This window comes from Amphiura filiformis, chromosome 3 (assembly GCF_039555335.1).
Source record: "Amphiura filiformis chromosome 3, Afil_fr2py, whole genome shotgun sequence".
Taxonomy (NCBI): domain Eukaryota; kingdom Metazoa; phylum Echinodermata; class Ophiuroidea; order Amphilepidida; family Amphiuridae; genus Amphiura; species Amphiura filiformis.
Window position 1 is genome coordinate 2,984,383 of NC_092630.1, and position 21,640 is coordinate 3,006,022.

Here is a 21,640-nt window from a genome sequence, read left to right on the forward strand (position 1 = left end):
ATATTAAAAATCTTCCTAAGCCTATGATGTATATACTCCGATCAAATACATGTATGTGGGATTTTATTTAATTTGTTTACAAGTAAACCATCTATGGCTCACAGAGGTCTGCATTCAACATAAATTTATGAATAATAGAGCATGTTTTTCAGATGAGTCTACTAAATGTGTGCAAGTACATTATCATTTTACACCAGCTTATACAACCATTAATAGTATTGTTCAAGATGCTCCCTTGTACTACAGCCATGCAGCTGATCTCCCCGGCCAATGGTAGGCCTACAAACTCAGTGGACTATAACGCAATATGTAAATGAGGCAATACATTGACAAAATATATGCAGTTTTCATTGGTAATCAGACAACAAAAATTAATTACATCATAATCTCGGTACGTGATTGGATGTATGACTAACTGTAAATATTCATATTCAGCTAGCAGCATCTTATTATTTTCTATATTTTGGTATTCTGAATCCATGCCGAAGTAATCCGGTATCACAGAAGTTTTTCAAGCTAAAATATTGAAACAAGGAATAAAAGTTAATCTCTGTCATATCTTTAGTACTCTTTGACCACACCCAGTGTTCGAAATAAGCACTTATCCTCTTGTCCTCTTGTCCTCTTGTCCAAAAATCACTGGGGACAACCATATTGAGATATGTACTTATCCTCTGGACAACCACTATATTTTACCTCTTAAATAGGACACATTTTGGGGACAACCAAAATGTTTTGAGGACAAGCAGAATTTATGCTTTAGTTGTCCTCGGGACAACCTCCATATTTTCCTTATTTCGGACACTGACCCACACCCATCCTTCACCATCGTGACACACACTACCAATAAGGCAAAAAAAAAAAATTGTTTGTTTGTCCTCCACCGCCCACTCCTCAGATGAAGGCCTGACCAATATTTTTTTTTTTTAATTTTTTTTTTTATAAAAATAAGTAAAATTCAATTTTTTTCCAGATTTGGAGTATCTCTGGACCTCTTTCATGGTTGAAAATTTAAAAAAAGTCCACCAAATCATTAAAAGACTATGACATGAACACAAATTATAACTTTAACTGCATAAGAAACAAAATGTTGGTTTTTTTAAGTCACCATGAATGATTGTAGCATTTAGCTCTAGCAAGGTCCAGAAATACGCCAAATCCGAAAAGAAAAAAATCCGCCCGCCCGCACGTCCTCTTTCAAAGCTGTGGAGGACAAACAAACAATTTTTTTGGGGGGCCTAAGGCAAAAAAAAATTAAAATTATGCGCAGGTAGAGCACATAGTTGTGTGGGCTTTGGGCGGATACGGGCTTGAATCAAAGCTAATAACCTTAAAAGCAACGCTAATCAGGAAGAGGTTTATTATGGTGTGGAATATAATAATTGTTTTAATTACATTTTCTGCCTGTATACACCAATTTCACTGCGCAAAAGATGTACATGAGTATCACCATTCATTTATCAATTCCTGTTTTTGATCCAAGAGCACACAGTGGGGTCATTTCAAAGAAATTGTCATTTTAGATGTCAATATGTCAATCAAATGCATCCACAGGCTTGATGAATTAGTAATTGTCTGTTGAAGTTAGAACGGGGTCAGTCAAATGACCACAATACGCCAGCTATAAATCTGAAGGGTTTTTAACTTAGTTTCTGCTGCCCCCTTTCTATCCATATGATACAAGTAGATACATTCACTGTGGACCACAATAGCCTCATCCTAATGGCATAGTCCAGTAACCTCAATTACATAATCATAGTACAAAATTTGACCTCAAGTTGCAGAGTATGAGTTTTTGTACCCAATTCTTCAAAGGTCATTCAATGAATGTACAAATGTATCAGGGTTTAAGAACTGTCCCTGATAGACGAGCATGTTGTGGACCCTAGTGATTATATGCTTCTGTTGTAGGATCTCTAACACAATCCCTCCCCACCATTTCCCACATAATTTGTAACCATTTGTTTATGTTTAGTTCAGTGACCATGTTGACCCAGATGTGCTAATTTTGTCATCATAATTAATTAAAAGTAGATTAAATAGTTCAATTAGATTAAAAGTGGTTGCCAATGAGTCCTAAATTAAAATTCAGAAGAGAGTGGCACTAGACTGTGCTGATGTTCATTGTATTATTCATGTGTGTAGGGTTGAAGTGTGCACATATGTGATGCGATCAAGCAAAATCAGTCGGAACTCGGTAATATTGATTTTGAGATATAGCCAAACAAAGGCAATATTTCCTTTTGTTTCCTATTGTTTTGGAAGCGCTTTAATTGCTCATATCTTTGGAACAGGTTGTTCAATTTCAATGGGGGTTTCTGCAAAATCCAGCTTTGTAAATCCTTTTTACTATCCTATAAGAAACTGAAAATTTATTATTGCCGAGTTCCGACTGATTTTGCTTGATCGCATCACATTTATGCGTCAATGTTTGTCTGCAAACGAGGACACATGCAAGATTTTTCACATTTAAACTGTGGACTCGAACCTGCCAACGTGAACCGTCCTCACTTTGCGGAGGTCTGCAGTAGGTCGCAATTCCATGCATTTTAGAGATACGTCCACTATTGTACATAGTGACCTCGGTTGGTAGGCGTATTTTGTACTGTGTATATCATACACAGCTATACACATGAAATATCACCATCTTAGTCCTCGGTTTGTCGATTAAATGTTGATTTTAAGATGTCCTCGTTTTGATAGCAATACACAATGTCTGCAGTTGCCGGCAAACACTTTATGTGTTAGGGTAGGGATATGGGTGTGGGGTTAGGGTGGATGAGTGGGGGTGGGTGGGTGTGGAACTGTGGATGAATACTGTGTCATTGGATGAATCCATGGAGTTCAAGCCAGATTTCAATTAGAATATAATCCACTAATACACCCCTGTTTGTAAGTGCCTCCAAACGAGGACATACAAAATAAAGAAGCATTGTACTATCTAATCAAGGACACACATTCCTGCAGTGAATCGACATACCATGGACATATATATTTTGAGATGGTACTATCTAAGGGGTACAAGGGGTACACCCCCTATTCCACCAAGAGAGGACATGCTCTAAATAGCATATAAACATCATTTTCGTTATCCTGCACCTATCGACAGGCCATGGACAGTCCACATTTAGGTGTGTGTCCACTGTTGGAGGTGTGTTACCACAAATATGGCCTTGTTGGTGGCAAACACCTACTCACCACCCCTCCCCCGCTCACTTCAACCCACACCCACATGCCTGCAAATTAACAAGGACCTCATTCTGAATATGATTTAATACTATCTAACTGAGGACACAAACACCCAATTTTAACACACCATGGACTTACCTCACACACACACCAGACACCTTCCTATCCAACTTTGAACCGTCCTGAACCCCCTTAACGTGAACCACTTTTAAATGCATTTTTACGTTATTTTCATTGTCCTGGTTATATCCAGCAACTGTGGACATTGACGTTGTAGGTGTGTCCATGTCTGTGATACACGTATCCTATTGTAGGTCCACGTTTACAGGTTATTACAAACGCACACATCCACCCCTACCTACCCACAAAAAAATATGTGGACATCCGTTCACTGGCACTGATTTCAGAGGGTGCATATTTCTGTATTGTGTAGTACATGTAGTTTATCCCCGGGGGAGGCACTCCATATCTGAAATGGCAGGGATGTGCCTCGGCCATGTTAAAAGTAGGGGGCATTCAGGTCAAATGTACAATTACAAAAATATGGGGTCATTCAGTACACAACCTGAATAAAAATGGGGTCATTCGGTATGAAACTTTGAAAAAAGGATCGTCATTGGGGTAACAAATTGTAAAATGGGAGTCATTGGGTACAGGATTGAGTACACATAAATAAGTGCCAAACTGCGAAAAAAACAACTAATGGCCACCTTGGAAATTTGAAAAATCTCATTATTTTTGGAGGAGAACACAAATACCACCTAAATTTGGGAATTAAAAAGGGTGGTCATTGGGTAGCAGGAAATAGAAAAAGGGGGGTCGTTGAGTACATGAATTTTTTTAAAGGGGTCATTGGGTAATAGGTAGGACCATAACACAAAAAAGGGGGTCATTGGGTACAAGCCGGTTTGAAAAAGTGGGTCTATTCCCGAGGCACATGATGCATATCTGTTATGTAAGTGTCCCCCCCCCCCCGGAAGTTTATCCAAAAATGTACCATTGTTTGTTGGTACAGTCATGTTTATATATGTCTGGGGTTTGTGGTCTGATCTACAATGTACATGTAGGCATATAAAAGTTCCCTGTTTCAATATTGAAATGTCATAGCATTTATGTACGTGTGTCTTCGGTTCAAGGTAGTAAGTGCAAATATGTATGTGAGTGCATTTGACTTCATGGGGGTGTGTAATGTACAACGTGTATGCATGCACCCTCTACCCTGAAAATGTAAGTCAGGAACATTCCACTAGGCCTACTGATTGCAAACCCTTGCAAACCTTCCATGGGACTCAAGTTTGGACATAAAAGAACACTTTTGTGGACAGGAAGGGGAAGTTTTCAGGACATTCGTATTCCCTGTTTCCTCTTTCTGTGACTGTAGTTCAGATTTCTACAATATGAATGTCAGCAGAGTACATGTTCATAGTGTATACAGGGTGTTAACCTTTTGTACTGATGTATGAAATGTTCAATCCTGTTTTCTGGTAACTTGAAAACTGATACAGTGCAAAGGTCAGATTTATATCTGATAGTGAACAACAACATTGACTGTAATAGAGTTTTGTGACAAATGTTTGGGTGCAACCTGGGGTGTAACACAAAAAGGCAAATTTGAACAAATAAGTGTGCCACTCTATCATCAATATCTGCTGTAACTTTACTTGTGATAATGAGCTCTGAGCTTGATGTATTATTATGTGCAACCATGGCAGTAGCATAGGAGGATGTTTTCAGAGAGGGGCAAAAAGGGGAAGCCGGGCACTCAACTTAAATTTTGGTATGGGTGTGCTTGCGGAGCACCCAGTTTAGGAACTAAGAACTGATTTTTGGGCAAAATAGGGGCTTGATGAACTGAAATTTCAGCATTTTGGGGGGTCTAGTGAACTGAAATTGGGCCATTCCAAATTTGAGTGAAAGAACTACAATTGTCAGAGTTTGAGGCTCAAAAAACTGAAGCATGATTAAAATGTGGGTCTTGCGTAACTGCCCGAGAGCCTGAAAAAAGGCCCCTTGACTGCCGCACATACCCATACCACCTTTATATGTGCAGTGAACAGGGGCGGATTTAGGGGGGCGCAGCCGGCGCGCGCCCCCTCTATTTTTTTACTAGCAAAGGGCGCCGGTAACTTAAAAATACAAAAATTGTAAGAAATTAAAAAAAGGAACAAATTCGCCATGAACAGCAAACAATGGGCCAAAACCGTCGAGTTTTCGAGGGGGTAACCCCCTTTAATACATTTTTTTCGTCGTCGACCAAAAGGCGCCCCCTTTACATGTATCAAAAATTCCTGGATCCGACCCTGGTGAAGAAAACCTTTATATATGAGTTGAAGAAATAAATGTAAGTTTTGGGCAATTTCAAGGGGGTGTGGGGTGAAATTTGATGAAAATTTTCAAAAATGGGCTAAAGAAACTAAAAGGGTACAGGATAAATGTAAGGCCTCTGAAATCCACAGTATTCTGGCAGAACAGTCACAAAGACTCAAGATGGGAGAACAAAATCAAGAAAAGAAAGGAAGAAAAAAAGAAATCCAAAACTAAATTGGTAAGAGTCCAAAACCAAATTGGGCAAAATTTGTCTAAAACCTATTCAGGGGTGGTAAAACATGGAATGACTGCTGGGCTTGGTGGTAGTTAAAAAAAACTAATATTAAAATTTTTAGTAAAAAGAAAAATGTTTTTGTCTCGCCTGAATGTTCAGGGAGAGACTTAGTAATCACTATGGTGTGTGTGTGTCCGTGTGTGGGGGTGCGTGTGTGCGTTCGGAAAAAGCTTGTGAACGCGTTATCTGGAGAACCGTAAGTGCTATGATGACGAAACTTTATAGGGGGTAGCATGACCAAAGGGTGTCGACCTGATTAGATTTTGAGCGCAAAATATGGTAATTAAGTACCTAATTTGCATAATTTATGCGTAATAAGCAAAATACCTTGTGAACAGATTATCTGGAGATCCGTATGGGGTACAGTGCGTAACTTGGTGGGGAGTAGCATGGCCAGATGTTCTCGACCTGATTAGATTTTCAGCGCAAAATATGCTAATTAAGTACCTAATTTGCATAATTTATGCGTATTTGATGCGTATCAAGCAAAAAAACCTTGTGAACAGCTTATCTGGAGATCCGTATGGGGTACAGTGGCGTAACTTGGTGGGGAGAAGCGTGGCCAGATGTTCTCGACCTGATTAGATTTTCAGCGCAAAATATGCTTATTAAGTACCTAATTTGCATAATTTATGCGTATTTGATGCGTATCAAGCAAAAACCCTTGTGAACAGCTTATCTGGAGATCCGTATGGGGTACAGTGACCTAACTTGGTGAGGAGTAGCGGGGCCAGAGGTTCTCGACCTGATTAGATTTTGAGCGTAAAATATGGTAATTAAGTACCTAATTTGCATAATATATGCGTAATAAGCAAAATACCTTGTAAACAAATTATCTGGAGATCCGTATGGGGTACAGTGACGTAACTTGGTGGGGAGTTGCGTGGCCAGAGGTTCTCGGACCTGATTAGATTTTCATGAGGTCAAAGGTCACATACAAGGTCAAATGTCAACTGAGGTCACCAAATCTTTTAATAATTAATTTTCAACTGTGCATCACATATCCCAAAAACAGCTTGATCGATCATGTAATTAAGGAAATATGACGACTTTAAGATAGTCGCTTTCTTTGTAAAGTATAGCAAAGTAGCACTTTCAATGAGTGATAACTCGTAAAGGAAGCATCTTTCTGTTTTGATTTATTTGATGAAATAGTTCTTTGGTATTGCCAAATTTGATTTTTCAGCGCAACATACTTTATCCAATTTCGTGAGGTCAAAGGTCACATACAAGGTCAAAGGTCAACTGAGGTCACCAAATCTTTTAATAATTAATTTTCAACTGTGCATCACATATCCCAATAACAGCTTGATCGGTCATGTAATTAAGGAAATATGGCGACTTTAAGATAGTCGCTTTCCATGTAAAGTATAGCAAAGTAGCACTTTCAATGAGTGATAACTCGTAAAGGAAGCATCTTTCTGTTTTGATTTATTACTTTGATGAAATAGTTCTTTGGTTTTGCCAAATTTTTGGAAGGTCATTACGGGGTCATCCGAGGTCACTCAGGGATATCTGAGGTCAAGTTATTAAAAACTCGTATGGGCATGAAACTTGATGGGTACAGTCAACATTTCAAGGCAAATTTTTGGAAGTTCATTTTGGGGTCACCAGGGGTCATCTGAGGTCAAATTAGTAAAAACTGTCGTATGGGCATGAAACTTGGTGGGTACAGTCATCATTTAAAGCCATATTTTTGGAAGGTCATTTTGGGGTCACCAGGGGTCATCTGAGGTCAAATTAGTAAAAACTGTCGTATGGACATGAAACTTGGTGGGTACAGTCAACATTTCAAGCCAAATTTTTGGAAGGTCATTTCAGGGTCATCTGAGGTCAAATTAGTAAAAACTGTTGGATGGACATGAAACTTGGTGGGTACAGTCAACATTTAAAGCCAAATTTTGGAAGGTCATTTTGAGGTTAACAGGGTCATCTGAGGTCAAATTAGTAAAACTGTCGGATGGGCATGAAACTTGATGGATACAGTCAACATTTAAAGCCAAATTTTTAGAAGGTCATTTCGAGGCCACCAGGGGTCATCTGAGGTCAAATTAGTAAAAACTGTCGTATGGGCATGAAACTTAGCACGCAGTGGTACAGTCAACATTTAGAGCCAAAATTTTAGAAGGTCATTTCAGGGCCACCAGGGTCATCTGAGGTCATATTAGTAAAAACTGTTGCATGGGCATGAAACTTGGTGGGTACAGTTACCATCGGCCAGATAATCGTGCCCAGCCGATAACCGCCAAATTCATTTACCTCTCTACCAACAGTTATCGCAAAAGCAGGCGGTCACAAAAGCAGGCGAGACTCGTGGTTCGAGAACCGCCTTGTCTATGGTTATAGGCACTTGAATCACACATTTTGCAGATCAATACAATCTTAGATTTCTACAGAGTCTAAGATAGTCAATATGACAGGGGTTTTCACAGGGTTCGGTTTGTGGCAAAAACCTGGCAAAAACTGTTTTTGCCCGGTTTAAACCGGCAAAAACTGGCAAAAACTCACACATAGTCACTCAAATATTAAAAAGTGACACAGAAAGCTCATAAACAGTAACACACATCTTTCAACGAATCATTCAATATATTTTTTGTCTCATCAAGTCCTTAAAATGAAAAAGTTTTGAATTTGATACAGGCCACATTTCGATTAAATGCACTTGAGCAATGAAAACGCATGCCTTTAATTTCTTAATATATTGCTTATAATTACAAAATCTGGCCTTGTTACACTTGGGAACTTATTTTTGTAACTTGATAATTTGTTTTGAGATGAAAAAATTGAACTATAAATCACTTTTTTAGTTTTTGCCATTTTTGCCGGCAAAAACTGTTTTTGCCAAGTGGTTAAAACCTGCGGCAAAAACCTCTGCGAACCCTGGGTTTTCACCTTTATATGATTGAGAGCCATAAGGGGCCAAACACATTTCAACGTACATGCTTGAGGGCCAAATAAACGTACCCCAGTTTCTTATGTTTTCCTTTACACTTGAGAATCGGTCAATTAGTTTTGCCATGCGAGGCTCAGTGGATTTAGCCCGCTGGGCATCGGATAAAAATCCTGGCTCTATATGACGTCATAATTGTAAGTGGGAAAGTAAATGGTCTTAATCCAACTCCATCATATATTTTAGTGTAGTATCATATGAATACTGGCTAAAGTGAACTTTTAAGTGGAAATTGCCAACTAGCATTGGATTTTCACAGAAGGAAGTTATATTATAGGAAGACACGAATATGACTAACTTCCACCAGTCTACCACACATAAGTCGTGTTCACATTTTAAGTTACACCCGGCGTAAACTTACGCTAACATTGATAAAAATTCCACAAATATTTTCCATACTCCTACCGCGTGTCCACACCTGGCCTACTCCTAGCACTACGCGGACCAGTTCCACCAAGTATTCACTTCTGGTAGGCGTAAACATTGGCTACCACTTCCGATGTTTCTGTGACCTTTATCAACCACGCGATATGTAATTTCTTAGTTCTGACCAACAAAAGGTCAAACTTACTCCGGTGCTAGGCGTAATTTGTGTTTACATTGCAACTTACGTCTGGCGGAAGTTACACCTAGCTCGCTACTCCTGACTTTTGTCAGGAGTAAATCGTCGGACGTACGCCTGGCGGAACTTACGCTGACCATCGTTCACACTGCACCTACTCCTGGCAGCACCTACCGCTACTCCTAGCAACTTGCGCTGACCAAGTTCTGCCGGGCATACGTCCGACAATGTGAACATGACTATACTAGTGCATGTCTGATGATTAAGTCAATTACATTGTATACAGGGTTGCCATCAATATCTAATGTGCGCAGTTGGGCTCATTACAAATTTCCACTGATCAATATCTAAGCATCTTTTGCACCAAAAAATGGAGTGCTTTATAATTGTAAATTCCCTTAATTATGCTAATTTCCACAATAGATATTTGAGTCACAAGGTACTATGCTGAATTGCATAATTTTAATAAAAAGTATTTTAAAGCTTCTTTGTTCATTCAATATATATTACGTAGAGAAAAAAAATCAACAGGCCGGTCTGCTGCCAAGTTAGTGATTTGTTTGCTTTAACGTTCAATTTTCCTCCTTTAACGCATGTTATGCAAAAATTGCAATAAATGTGACATCACATTCCCACCGCAAGTCACAATACTGTGAGTTACACGTAGGATGATGGCGGCCATCTTGGATGTGGGTAAGGGAAAATATACTACAATTCACTTCTTAAATATTATGATCAATATGAATGATTATTCCGCACAAACAGTTTCAAATTTCCCCCCAAACTTATACTGTGAATAATTTGACTGTAGTATCATTCTCATGCCATGGTGGCATCTTGGATGTGTATCTATGGATCACAATGGCCTCATCCCAGTGACATAGTTCAATAACCTCAATTAAACAATCACAGTACAAAATTTCACCTCAAGTTGCAGAGTGTGAACTTTTGTACCTAAATTTAAAGAACAGTGTGTGCCCTGATAGATGCACATGTTGTGGATCAGTAGTGAAAGGGAAATCCCAAGTTGTGGGCTGTGCATATACATAGGAAGTGTTAACTGGAAATTGGGCTTGAATGCATGCTGCCTTCCTCCCTTGACATTTTGCACCCTGTAGTACTGTTTTTTCAAAAAGTTAAATGTTAGTGAACGCACTGGCATGTTCAGTTTGGATTCGCTATAATTTCACCTTTACAGTTACTTACTGTGTACTAAAACTGTTGATTTAATTTTCTTTGCCACCTATACAGATTTGCTCCATCAGCAGTCACTCTTAACATCTGTACGCCTTCTTGGAATGAGATAAAACCACTTCAACATGACAACGCCAAAAAAAGGTAGGTAAAATCGATACTGTAGTTCCGACAAGTAACACTGTTACTAGGGTCATTGTGATATATACCATGATGAAGATTTGCCTAAAGGTGCACATGGACTCCTTTGCCTTAGTTTATATTTCACGTACAAATAGTCCCCCTCCTCTGAAAATCCCAAAAAGAATTATGGGTCTGTGCCTTAATTTGCTGGTGGAAAGCCCATATATGCACCATTAGGCGAACCTTTGCGGTATATTTGTCACATTCAGTAAAGGGATACCAGTTGCTTGCAAAGGATTCAATAATAAAATTTGGTCTCCATGGGCCTGCACGTGTTTAATGATGTAACTTGTATACTTATTTTACACCTATATGAAATCAATGAACAGGGATGAGAATTGGTAGGCTTTATCAGGCTCCATGTGTAAAAGAATAGAATAAATAATACTGTTGAAGACCTTTATCAGCATTTTCAGACTCGTACTTGTGTACAATTATTTGAGCGTGTGATCTGCTCCACAGCAAAGGTCAAGGTGCCTACCATATACTGCAGTCAGCTCTTAAGTTAAAGCCCTGGCCCTTGCCTTTGTTCCATACACATTACAGATAATTTATTGTTAACTTCTTTTCTTTTTAAATATTTATGCTGTAATTAGAAGAGGAACCAGGCAGCAAAGCCGATAAGTACGAGCCACCAGGTATAAACTTCAAAGCTAAACTAATAGGTATTGAAGATGTCCCAGAAGCCAGGGGAGACAAGATGTGCTTGGAGTCGATGGGAAAGCTTAAGGTAAGTATGACTCAATCAAAGAATGCATGGTATTAACTAAAGATACGACAAGAGGAGGTATGAATTGAATACCAATGCCTGGTGTTATCAAAGTAGGAGTGGGACTACACAGTATCAACTTCAAAGCCACACTGGTTGTACCAAAGATGTGCCTGGGGCCAGAGGAGACAAGATGTGCTTGGAATATTTGGTTGGTATTATCAGTTAAAAGTAGTAGTGAGCATACTACAATCTTAGAAAATGATGAACACATCCTCTGATTCCCATGTTTTCTTACCTTAGTGTACATAATATATGAGTATCTGGAAACTAAGATATATGCCCCCTCCCATTTCCCCACCAATCAATGTTGGGAGAAGATACAATGAAGATGAGGACATTGTGCATTTCAACATTGCACAGGGGTAGATTGGGAGCATTTAAGGTATGGTACATTTTTTTCTGAGATTGTAGGTACCAACTTCTAAGCTTTAACTGATAGGTATGGAGGAGAAAAGATGGAAAAGCTTAAGGTAAATGTACGTGTGAACCCAGTACCATCAAGCAGGGATTGGTAAGGGGCACCACATGTCGTTGGGAAAGTTAAGTTTATGAATTTTGAAGATTGTTGGATAGGAGTTGAATCTGTATACAAAAGCCAAAGAAAGGAATTGGAATTATACCAGTAAATCTGTAACCAGATATGCAACAAAATTGACTTCCTTCTGTGTTTGGGGTCAAAGATACAGGATTCTGTTGAAAAAGATTTTTGATATTTCAATTTGGATTGAAATTGTTTCATTGGCCTATTCTATCCCCACTTTGACCTTGTCTCTAGGTTCCAGAGTCCTTCTCGCTTGGCCCTAATAAGGTGTTGAGAAGGATTCAACAAGAACCAGAACTATACGCTGATCTTAGACAGTTGACTGCTACGTGCATATTCCAGAAGTAAACGTAACTATTTCTTGATTTTAATGTGCACTTGTCAATTGTGAGTTGTTTTATTCTTGATTGATTTTTATAAAATTTTCATTATTTTGTTTGTTTGTTTGCTTGTTCTCTTTTTTTGTAGGCAATGGTGAAAGAGAAAGGTGAACACAAACAAAAGATAGTTATTAACGTTTCATTAGAAGGCATCAAAGTTATTGATGAAAGAACACTGGTAAGAATTAATGCTATGTGACGTGTAGGTTATAATGGTCCAAAGAATTAAAACCAGAGAACCTGGACTCCCCCGCCATCTTGGGACATGCATGGAGCAAAATGTGGGCTATTCGGTTTCGCTCGGAATGTGCTCAAGCCAATCATACGTGACATCACATACTTGACGCATATGAGAGGCGAAGTTGATGTGACCTGCAGGGAGTGCATGCGATACCTACAATATACGCTTTAGATGAGATACAGAATAGTTTTGGTTCATTTCTATTCACCGACAACAAGGACCCGAATACACTCAATTTTCCCCATAGCTGACAGCGTTATTGTATGTGGCTTATAAGGAGTCCAGGTTCTTTGGTTTAAATTCTATGTATCAAAAATGTAACTATTCTCTTTCCAGTATAAGGTGGAGCATGACCCCTCCATTTACCTTTGGTGTCTCATAAACCCTGTTAAAAGTCATGTTCCATCTTTGTCTAAATGACCTCTAACAACTGAAGTATGTTCTATCATTAAGTTGGTAATGTGACCGTTTCCCCATTTGTGTAAGATTCAGGTAGTTTGGTGTAAATCTTGTTCCATCCAACTTACACTGGATATACTATTAAATAGCATGCATGAATGAACATGTGAACAATGCTTTAAATACCATTGCTGATTTTTTTTCTACACATGAACATACCATAGATAAATATTTACAGTTTTTGTTCCAACTTTGGATGTGAACTTATCTGGTCACTTTCAATTTTGTTAACAAATTCTGTTTGAGAGCAGGTTTTTGTTTTGATGATTAAAGTACAAGTGAACTATTAAAGGGACTCACATCAGTGAAATTGGGATGCATAATTACTGCACAGACTGGGTATTAAGCCGACTTTGGGCCATGTTTGAAGCCTGATGGTGGACAAAGCCTGTAAACTGTATGTGAACAAAAATTGTTCAACTTCCTCACTTTAATGCAAAGTAGAACTTGCACTCATAAAAATGAAAATAACATTTACTCATCTGATTACCTAAGCAATAATGTGTAATTGGCATAAATAATAGATTCTTATTTAACATGTTTAAATGTTTGTTTTCACTGATCACATTATCCCCTTTTAATTTCAAGCCAAACAAATGAGGCATAACGAAGAAAATTACGATTTCATTCCAACGCCTACAATGCGTGTACTACGCTCGCCGATAGTATTACATGTAACTGCACGGAACATCGCGCTCGATGTGTGTACATACAAGCTGACATCCACGGTACATGTTAGCAAGCACTCGCTCGTTAAATTCTGAATAAAACCGGGTCGACCCGGTTTTATTACAAAAAGTCAAATTTTACTGGACTCAGTACACCGGTCGATCTTACCGTTTCCGATGTTGATTAAGATACTTCTTGCATCGATCCCGAGATGCGGAAAAACCAATAGTCATTTTGTCCCACATAAATGAATAAATAACAAAAAAACCCGATCCCCGGTGGACTCACCCAAAAGGTGACGTCACACCATATGATCGTCCTTATCCTCCTTGGTCTCCGACTGACACAGACGTGCCTATCGATTGTTCATAGCACTGTGTGTCAATTTCTCGACCAAGGCGAGATATACGGTTGTAGTTTCACACCTTAGGTAAAACCAAACCGGTATTGTTCGGCTGAGGATAGTTTTGACGGCATTTTCTGGCGAAAAAGTGACAAAAAACGATCCAAAACTTAACTACATATCGTGCCTCCGTTTGTATACGGGACACACGAGCAATTCAAAATGGCCGCTCGTTGACGCCATTCATTTTGTTTCCCACGTAAAACAACCATTGCAGCCTGTAAGTTACAATAGATGTTTGTACATACACATTGTATTTCATGTACGGTAGGTTATTGTTGCTATGTTAGGGTGATTACTCTATCGTTATGTCTTCATTACCGTCCAATAAAGACGAGTTAATCAGATATTCATACGGTGGGGATTGGTAGGGACCGTCTGACATTTTAGTAATAAAGTTAGCCAGTCCTTACTTTACCACTAACGTTAGCGACCAGCCTCCGTGCTCAGGTTTGCTTACTGGGCTTGAGTCGCGTGTTGGGGGTAGTGCCCCCTCCCTTTCTCCTCGCCGCCTCGGCCCTGTCGGGCTTGCCCTTCCCTGGTGACGGAGCGGGACCCACACCCGCTCTGTTTCACCCACAGGAGTGCTCACGATCTTCTAGATGTCTTTCTTTTGCTTAGGACTCTCCGAGTTCCAGCTTGACGATTGGGATAGGCTCCGTCATCGCCATAAGACGAAGAGAAGAAATCTACCAAGGGCACTGGTAAGGTCGATACGGTGGATTCTGCTGTGACAGCCCCTATGGGTCATGGCAGGTCTGCTTAAGGGGCTCGGTCCCCGGACAAGCAGGCGGTTCCTTCGGGACTGCTAAGCGCGTCCAAAGGCTCAGCAGCCAGCGAAAGCACTGACTATACGTTGGAGCAAAGTAGCAGGCAGCAGAGCGGTAACCACCAGCGAAAACCCTAGCGGGTTTTGCAGCAGGAGGATACCAGTCGACACGGTAGATTCTGCTGTGACAGCCCCTATGGGTCATGGCAGGTCTGCTTAAGGGGCTCCGGTCCCGGACAAGCAGCGGTTCCTTCGGGACTGCTAAGCGCGTCCAAAGGCTCAGCAGCCAGCGAAAGCACTGACTATACGCCGGAGCAAAGTAGCAGGCAGCAGAGCGGTAACCACCAGCGAAAACCCTAGCGGGTTTTGTAGCAGGAGGATACCAGCCCTCTAGCGAAAATCCTCACGGGTTTTTAGCAGGAGGACACCCGTCTGTTGCAGGCATGTCTCACGGGCTCAAACAGCCACAGTAGTAGCAGCGACGGGCAGCATGCAAGGGTACCCGGGCTTGCCTGGGTTGAACCCTAGCATGCATGGGTTCAGCAGAGACGATACCGCTGCTAACGCTGTGGGTGTAGTCTTAGCAGAACCAACTGGGGTTGTCACACGGCAGCGTTCCATGGCGGGACCGCCGAGTGATACCCTGGGCCCTAGAATAGCTGCTGGCTGTCCACAGGGACTGGCTGGCGATTATTCAGGGGTTGGGCTCGCAGTCTCTCACGGGACAGCGACCCAGGTGCATTCGTGGCAGCTACAAAGGCGAAGCTACGGCTTGACTTCAGTGGTAGCCGCTATGCACCCGCCCATAGCTGCCGTGAGTGGTCCGCCACACACAGCGACCTTGGGCGAAGCTCTAGAGGGTACAGTAAGTAGCTTGAACAGCCTAGCTGATCAACAACCCACTTATGTCCTCGAGAGCCAGCGGAGCGTGGGTGATCCATTACCGTCAATGGGTCAATTACCCTCTCTTGATCGATCACTGTCAAATCAACAGGGCATAGCTCCATTGATTGACGCTGCCTATTCAGGTGGCGAGGTGATTGATCGGGGGTATGCACGCTCAGCTACCCGTGGTACTAGGCAAGCTCCCTCTAGCCAAGGGACAGCCGGTATTGATCCCCTTGCGGGGAACGCAGTGAGGCATGGGTACAGTGGTACACAGCCGGGAGCCCTCACGGGCACCTACGCTAGTACCGCGCCGGTACCACGCCAGCACACAGCTTGATCCCCAAACAGGGAACGCAGTGTGGCGAGGGTACAGCGGTCCACAGTTGGGAACCCTCACGGGTACCCACGCTGATACCGCACCGGTACACGCAGCACCGCTTTAGTCGCCACAGTCTCTGTGGCAACAAGGGGAGGCGGTGCTGGTACTGCAGTACCATGGGGTTACCCTGGTGGCGGATCCTTTCAGGGTCAGCTGCCGGCGGGTATGCCCGTGGTACCCGCCGCAGGGTGTTTCTTCCACGGCCTAGCACCGTGGCAAGTGTCGCCTAGCGATGGCCACGCAGTACCAACATCAGCTGTTGACCAGGCCAGCCGGCATGGGGCTAACCCAGATCTTGATCAGGTAGGCCCGTGCTGCTAGCGCTAGGACGACGGCTGCGAGAGCATGCGGACCCAGTGGTGCCATGGCGGATACCTCAGGGTCTTGCGGGAGTACTCCCTCTTCTGCTGGCAGGTAGTCGGCGAGCCACACAGTGGTTATGCCTTCTTACCCGCTTTCAGATGCCCGTCCTCAGTTACCGTCATCATCGGAGCATGATACGGATACTGTGGGGCGAGGAAAGGAGTCGGAAGCTGAGTCCGGTAGAGACATCACTACAATCTCCTCCCCCCGCTGCCTCGCGAGGGGAGCAACAGCACTGATCTTCCTCCGGACACCCCTAAGGGGGAGTCCATGGAGGAGGACCAGGGATCCTTTCAGTAGGATGCTCAGCTGCTGCTTCCTCACAGGGGACGCCTGCACTCTCATTCCCGGCAAACCTCACGGGTAGATATCGTAGGGCTGTCGAGCTCAGTAGAGCTATGACGCCGCGTGCTTGCACGCTTCCTCTGCGTGTAACGCGGGAGGACCACGGGACCTACCTGAGGGGATCCGAGAGGGACCCAGATGTCGTCAAGCGCATCACGCTCAGACAACATCTGAGCTCTTCCGCGAGGTGAGCCTATTAGCGGTGCTAACAGCTAGCCTCAACGAGAGCTCCATGGGCCTAGCCCATAGGGTGTCCACTCAGCGCCGGGGGGAGGGGGGGGCCTGCCACTCCAACCGCTCAACGCGATGGAAAGGCAGGGTCCTTTTTCTCTTTGGATGCTTCTGTGCTACGGTGGAGGACCGTGCAAAGAAGCTACCAACGGGAGCACTCTGAAGAGGTCGGAAACTGCCCTTACCATGGGTAGGAGCTCCGACTTCAGCAGGCCGTGCACCACCAACAGTACCCGAGCCCACTACCTCTGCAGCACCCATTTCTGGGAGGCGCAAGGGTAGCACAGGAACAGCTGGCAAGCCCGAAGAAGAGCAAGCGCTCTTCCAAGGGAAGCTAGGCAGAGCATTCCTGGGGGCTCAGCGGTTTTTCCACAGGGGATCTCCCAGTGGATCGACCAGCTTATGGCTTTCACCCAGAGGTGGGAAACCATCTCTTTGAGCGCCTGGGTATGGTCAGTGGTGAGTGGGGGTTACAGACTGGCAACCCAGTCTCCCCACATTCGCCTGCACATTTCAGAGGTCCACAGTAGTGCCGCCAGACGGCCCCCAGCGCCGGGCACTACTGACAGGGATCACACAGCTTCTCACGAAGCGGGCGATTGTCCCGGTCTACCCCCGTTCTACGGGTGATCTTGGAGCCATTGGCTCCAAGGAAGACCGGCGACGGGAGCCCCATCCGGAACCGCAGGCTGTTGAACACGTTCTTCAGGCCCAAGAGGTTCAGAATGGGGACTCTCGCCCGGTGCTAGCCTGCCCCATCAGGGGCATGGGAACAGCATCGCTAGATCTCTCGGACGCCTATCTGCATATGCCAATCGCCTCTCAAGATCGGAGGCATCTGCGCTTCTAGGTACAGGATCAAAATTACCAGTTTTGATACCGCCATCCGCCTGTCCATCTCTCCCAGGGTGTTTAACACTCTTGGTCAGAGCGGTGGCAGCGCACCTGAAGCACAGGGGTGTCAACATCAGTTGCTACCTGGACGTTTGGCTCATATACGGACGCACTCCACTGAAGACTACGGGTCTCATGGGGTTGATAGTCCGTGGGTGCGGGACCCTGGATTTTTGATCAGCTCAAAAAAGTCCAGCGTGGTCCCGACGCATGAACACCACTATTTGTAGGGGCCCAGATCACCCTCACGGAGGGGTTCGCGGTGCTCTCACCCGAGCGGGTGGCGAACATGGTGCGGTGTGCCTGACTCTTGGCCGAGTCTCGGGCAAAACCCGCTGTGGCATGGATGAAGGTGGTAGGCCTAATGGCCAGTATGGTAGACCTCGCACTGTACTGCCGCTTTCTACGTTAGGGCTTACCCAACTACACCTTCTAGCCTGCTTGCAGGCCCAGTCGTCACTCAATATCCTCGCGGTTCCGTTGTCGGAGATCGCGCGAGAGAACTCTGGTGGTGGACCCATCAGCCCAATTTGACCCAGGGTGTCAGGTTTCCTGCACCCCGGTATGTCACGTAGTGACGACCATAGCGCCAAAACGGGCTGGGGGTCCACATCCACGGAGACTCCGTCTCGGGCCTATGGGGGCCATAGAGACAGAGTTTCACATCAACCTCCCTCGCCACGAGGAGGTGATCGTGGAATCACATACCGTTGTCCTGACGGATAACACAACCGTGGTAGCCTACCCCAACAGACAAGGGGACTCCGGCCACCACGATTGAGCCTGCATGCACGACACCTGATAGGGTGGTGCAAGTTCAGGCAGATTACGATGAGAGCGATACACATCGCTGGCGTCACCAGCATCCTCGCGCACAATCTGTCACGAGGAAGGGTGTCGGGACCAGCAGAATGGTCCCTTGCTCGCAGAGTCGCTCAGACGATCTTCAAGGGATGTACCACCCTCGAAAGATCTGTTCGCATCTCATCGCAATCACCCACTGCCGGTGTACTGCTCAAGGGTCGCGGACCCCCAAGCATTCACCGTGGACGCTCTGTCCATAGACTGGGGAGGGATGACAGCTTATGCAGTCCCTCCGATCTCACTACTCATGAGGGTGGTGGCCAAGATCCGGTGGGAAGACTGCATTGTCATTCTGCTAGCGGCAAGGCCGCTGGCACTCCCGAGGTACCAGATCTACTCCGGATGCCCGGAGCGGAGGTACCCAGTCTATCACTAGAGCACCTGCAGTTAGCTGCATGGCCCTTACCAGGAACACGCAGCGGAGGGATACTTTTCATCAGAAGCTGTTTTTCTCATCGCCGGGGCTAGACGGCAGTCTACCCTTCGTACGTATAGCCAGAGTCTGGCTCCATACTACGCTTGGTGCAATGAGACAAATAGCTCTCCCGCTAGAGCCTCTGTGCTGCTAGTTCGGAGTTTCTGACAGAAAAGTTCCAAGCAAGACTTCAGCGGGCCACTGGGGCCAGCTATAAGTCAGCTGTCCTCTCCATTCACCGAGGTTTCGAGGCGGGTCGACTATCATAGCCGATGGTTACCTTATTAGTCTACGCCTCGACGGTATGTTCAACGAGTGTCTTCCAAAAAGGAAAGTGATCCTCCTAAGGGATCCCAACACAGTCTTAGATTACTTTAAGGGTCACCCTTTTGACCTTCCGTCAAAAGCGACGCTTAAATACGTAACTCTCAAGATGGCTTTCCGGTTTGGCGTTGGCTTCGGGACGGCGGTGCTGAGTTGCACACGGTCTCGAGGTTAGCTTCCGTGTTCACAAACACTGGAGCGACACTGTTTCGGGCGCTCTGTTCTCGTGACTACTGAACGGCGCGGTGCATACCGACATTCGCCCCTCTCCAATCCCCAGGGTTGGGCAAGGTTCGGCTGAAGCCAAAGATAGGCTGGGGTGTCCGATAAGGCGCTGCAGCACTATTTCTTCCGAACACAAGCCTTGCGAGGACTCACGACCGCATTCATCACCCTTACAGAGTTTTCGGTCCAGCCGCTGTCGCAATGGCTGGTCCAGGTGTTGGTGGGGTCCGGGGATCATGAAGGTTTCAAGCGTCCCACGACCCACTCGACACGCAGCTATCTCATCATCTTGGGTATACCGTTCGGTTGTCCCTTGAGGAGATCTAGCAGGCGGTGTCCCGAAGCCACCTTCGCCCTTCTCACGATACTTCCGTTTACGTTAGTAATCAGAGACGGGCGGGAGGTTTACCGGGACATTGTTGGCGATCATAATACGGTGGTGTACGGGTACCAGGTTTTCAGACTATACAGAATACTCAGCATGGTAAGAACCAGTGTCGCTATTCTTAACCACCAAACTTATTAAGTAAGGAGGTTTATGTCTGTGATCGCGTGGTCTTTTTGTTTCCCGACCGTTGGGGAAAATATTTTCTGACCTCGCGAAAACCATCGTTACCGCCCGATCCCTGATCAGATGCTGACCAATCTTGTACCTCCATCCGTCGGTTACTTGCTAGATCGATCTTTCAGATGTTGATGCAAGAAGTATCTTAATCAACATCGGAAGCGGTAAGATCGACCGTGTACTGAGTCTAGTCCCAAACAAAAATGTTTGGTAGACTCATAACCGGTGCGATCTTACCTTTCCGATGTTGATTATCCCGACCCCGCCACCCCTACAAGTTTGGTCCGAGTAGGGGATCCCAAGTCGGTCCAGGGACGATCATATGGTGTGACGTCACCTTTTGGGTGAGTCCACCGGGGATCGGGGTTTTGTTATTTATTCATTTATGTGGGACAAAATGACTATTGGTTTTTCCGCATCTCGGGATCGATGCAAGAAGTATCTTAATCAACATCGGAAAGGTAAGATCGCACGGTTATGAGTCTACCAAACATTTTTGTTTGGGACTATTATTAAAGCACTTCAGGCTTAGTCTTTTACGTGGTATTTTAGTATACCACTGGGCATTATAATTATGCAAAAAGTAGAAATCCGAGTAAAATTGAGGGCGTCGCTATGAAGCAAATCACACATTATGGCTTTAATGAAGCTAATATGTGACACGATCAAGGGAAATGAGTCGGATGTCGCTAATATCGATTTTGAGATATTGGCAAAGAAAGTGTTGAAATTCTTTTGTTTTATATTGTTTTTAGTGATTGATAAATTGACATAACTTTGAAAAGAAAAGTCGTATTAACATGGGATTTTCAGTTTCCGAAAGCTCTAAATGTCCTCTTTAGAATCAAATGTAAAACTCATTTTTGACCAGGGTCGACATGTGACTCATTCCCCTTGATCTTGTCACATATTACTATCTGTATGAATTTATAAGTCTGCTGGAGATTCAATAGCTAAAAGTAGTTATCAAAATTTGTAAAATGTTATCTAGCTTGCTTCATGAAGCAAAAAGAAGGAAGGAATAAACAAAGTCTGTGAGCTTAAGGCTAGCTTCAGACTCCGTATTGTACGTACAATATTGTATGTACAATACTTTTCGTGACGTCAAAAAAAGTATTACACGTGCAATAAATATACGTGCCACGACGAGTTGAATCAGATTAAATAACGCGCTATATAACCCTGACGGTTCATTGTTTGCTAAATCCAAGCGAGGTCACCAGAAAATCTATG

General features: G+C 43.9%; 1 protein-coding gene across 1 annotated transcript in view; it reads left to right on the plus strand.

Moving 5' to 3' along the window:
* The window catches only part of LOC140147874 (uncharacterized), a 97,881-nt gene that overhangs the window by 39,801 nt on the left and 36,440 nt on the right, over positions 1–21,640 (plus strand). The window contains 3 exon segments of the mRNA XM_072169651.1: positions 10,555–10,641; positions 11,277–11,410; positions 12,462–12,551. Coding sequence (XP_072025752.1) covers positions 10,623–10,641; positions 11,277–11,410; positions 12,462–12,551 — 243 coding nt within the window. The 5' untranslated portion in view covers positions 10,555–10,622.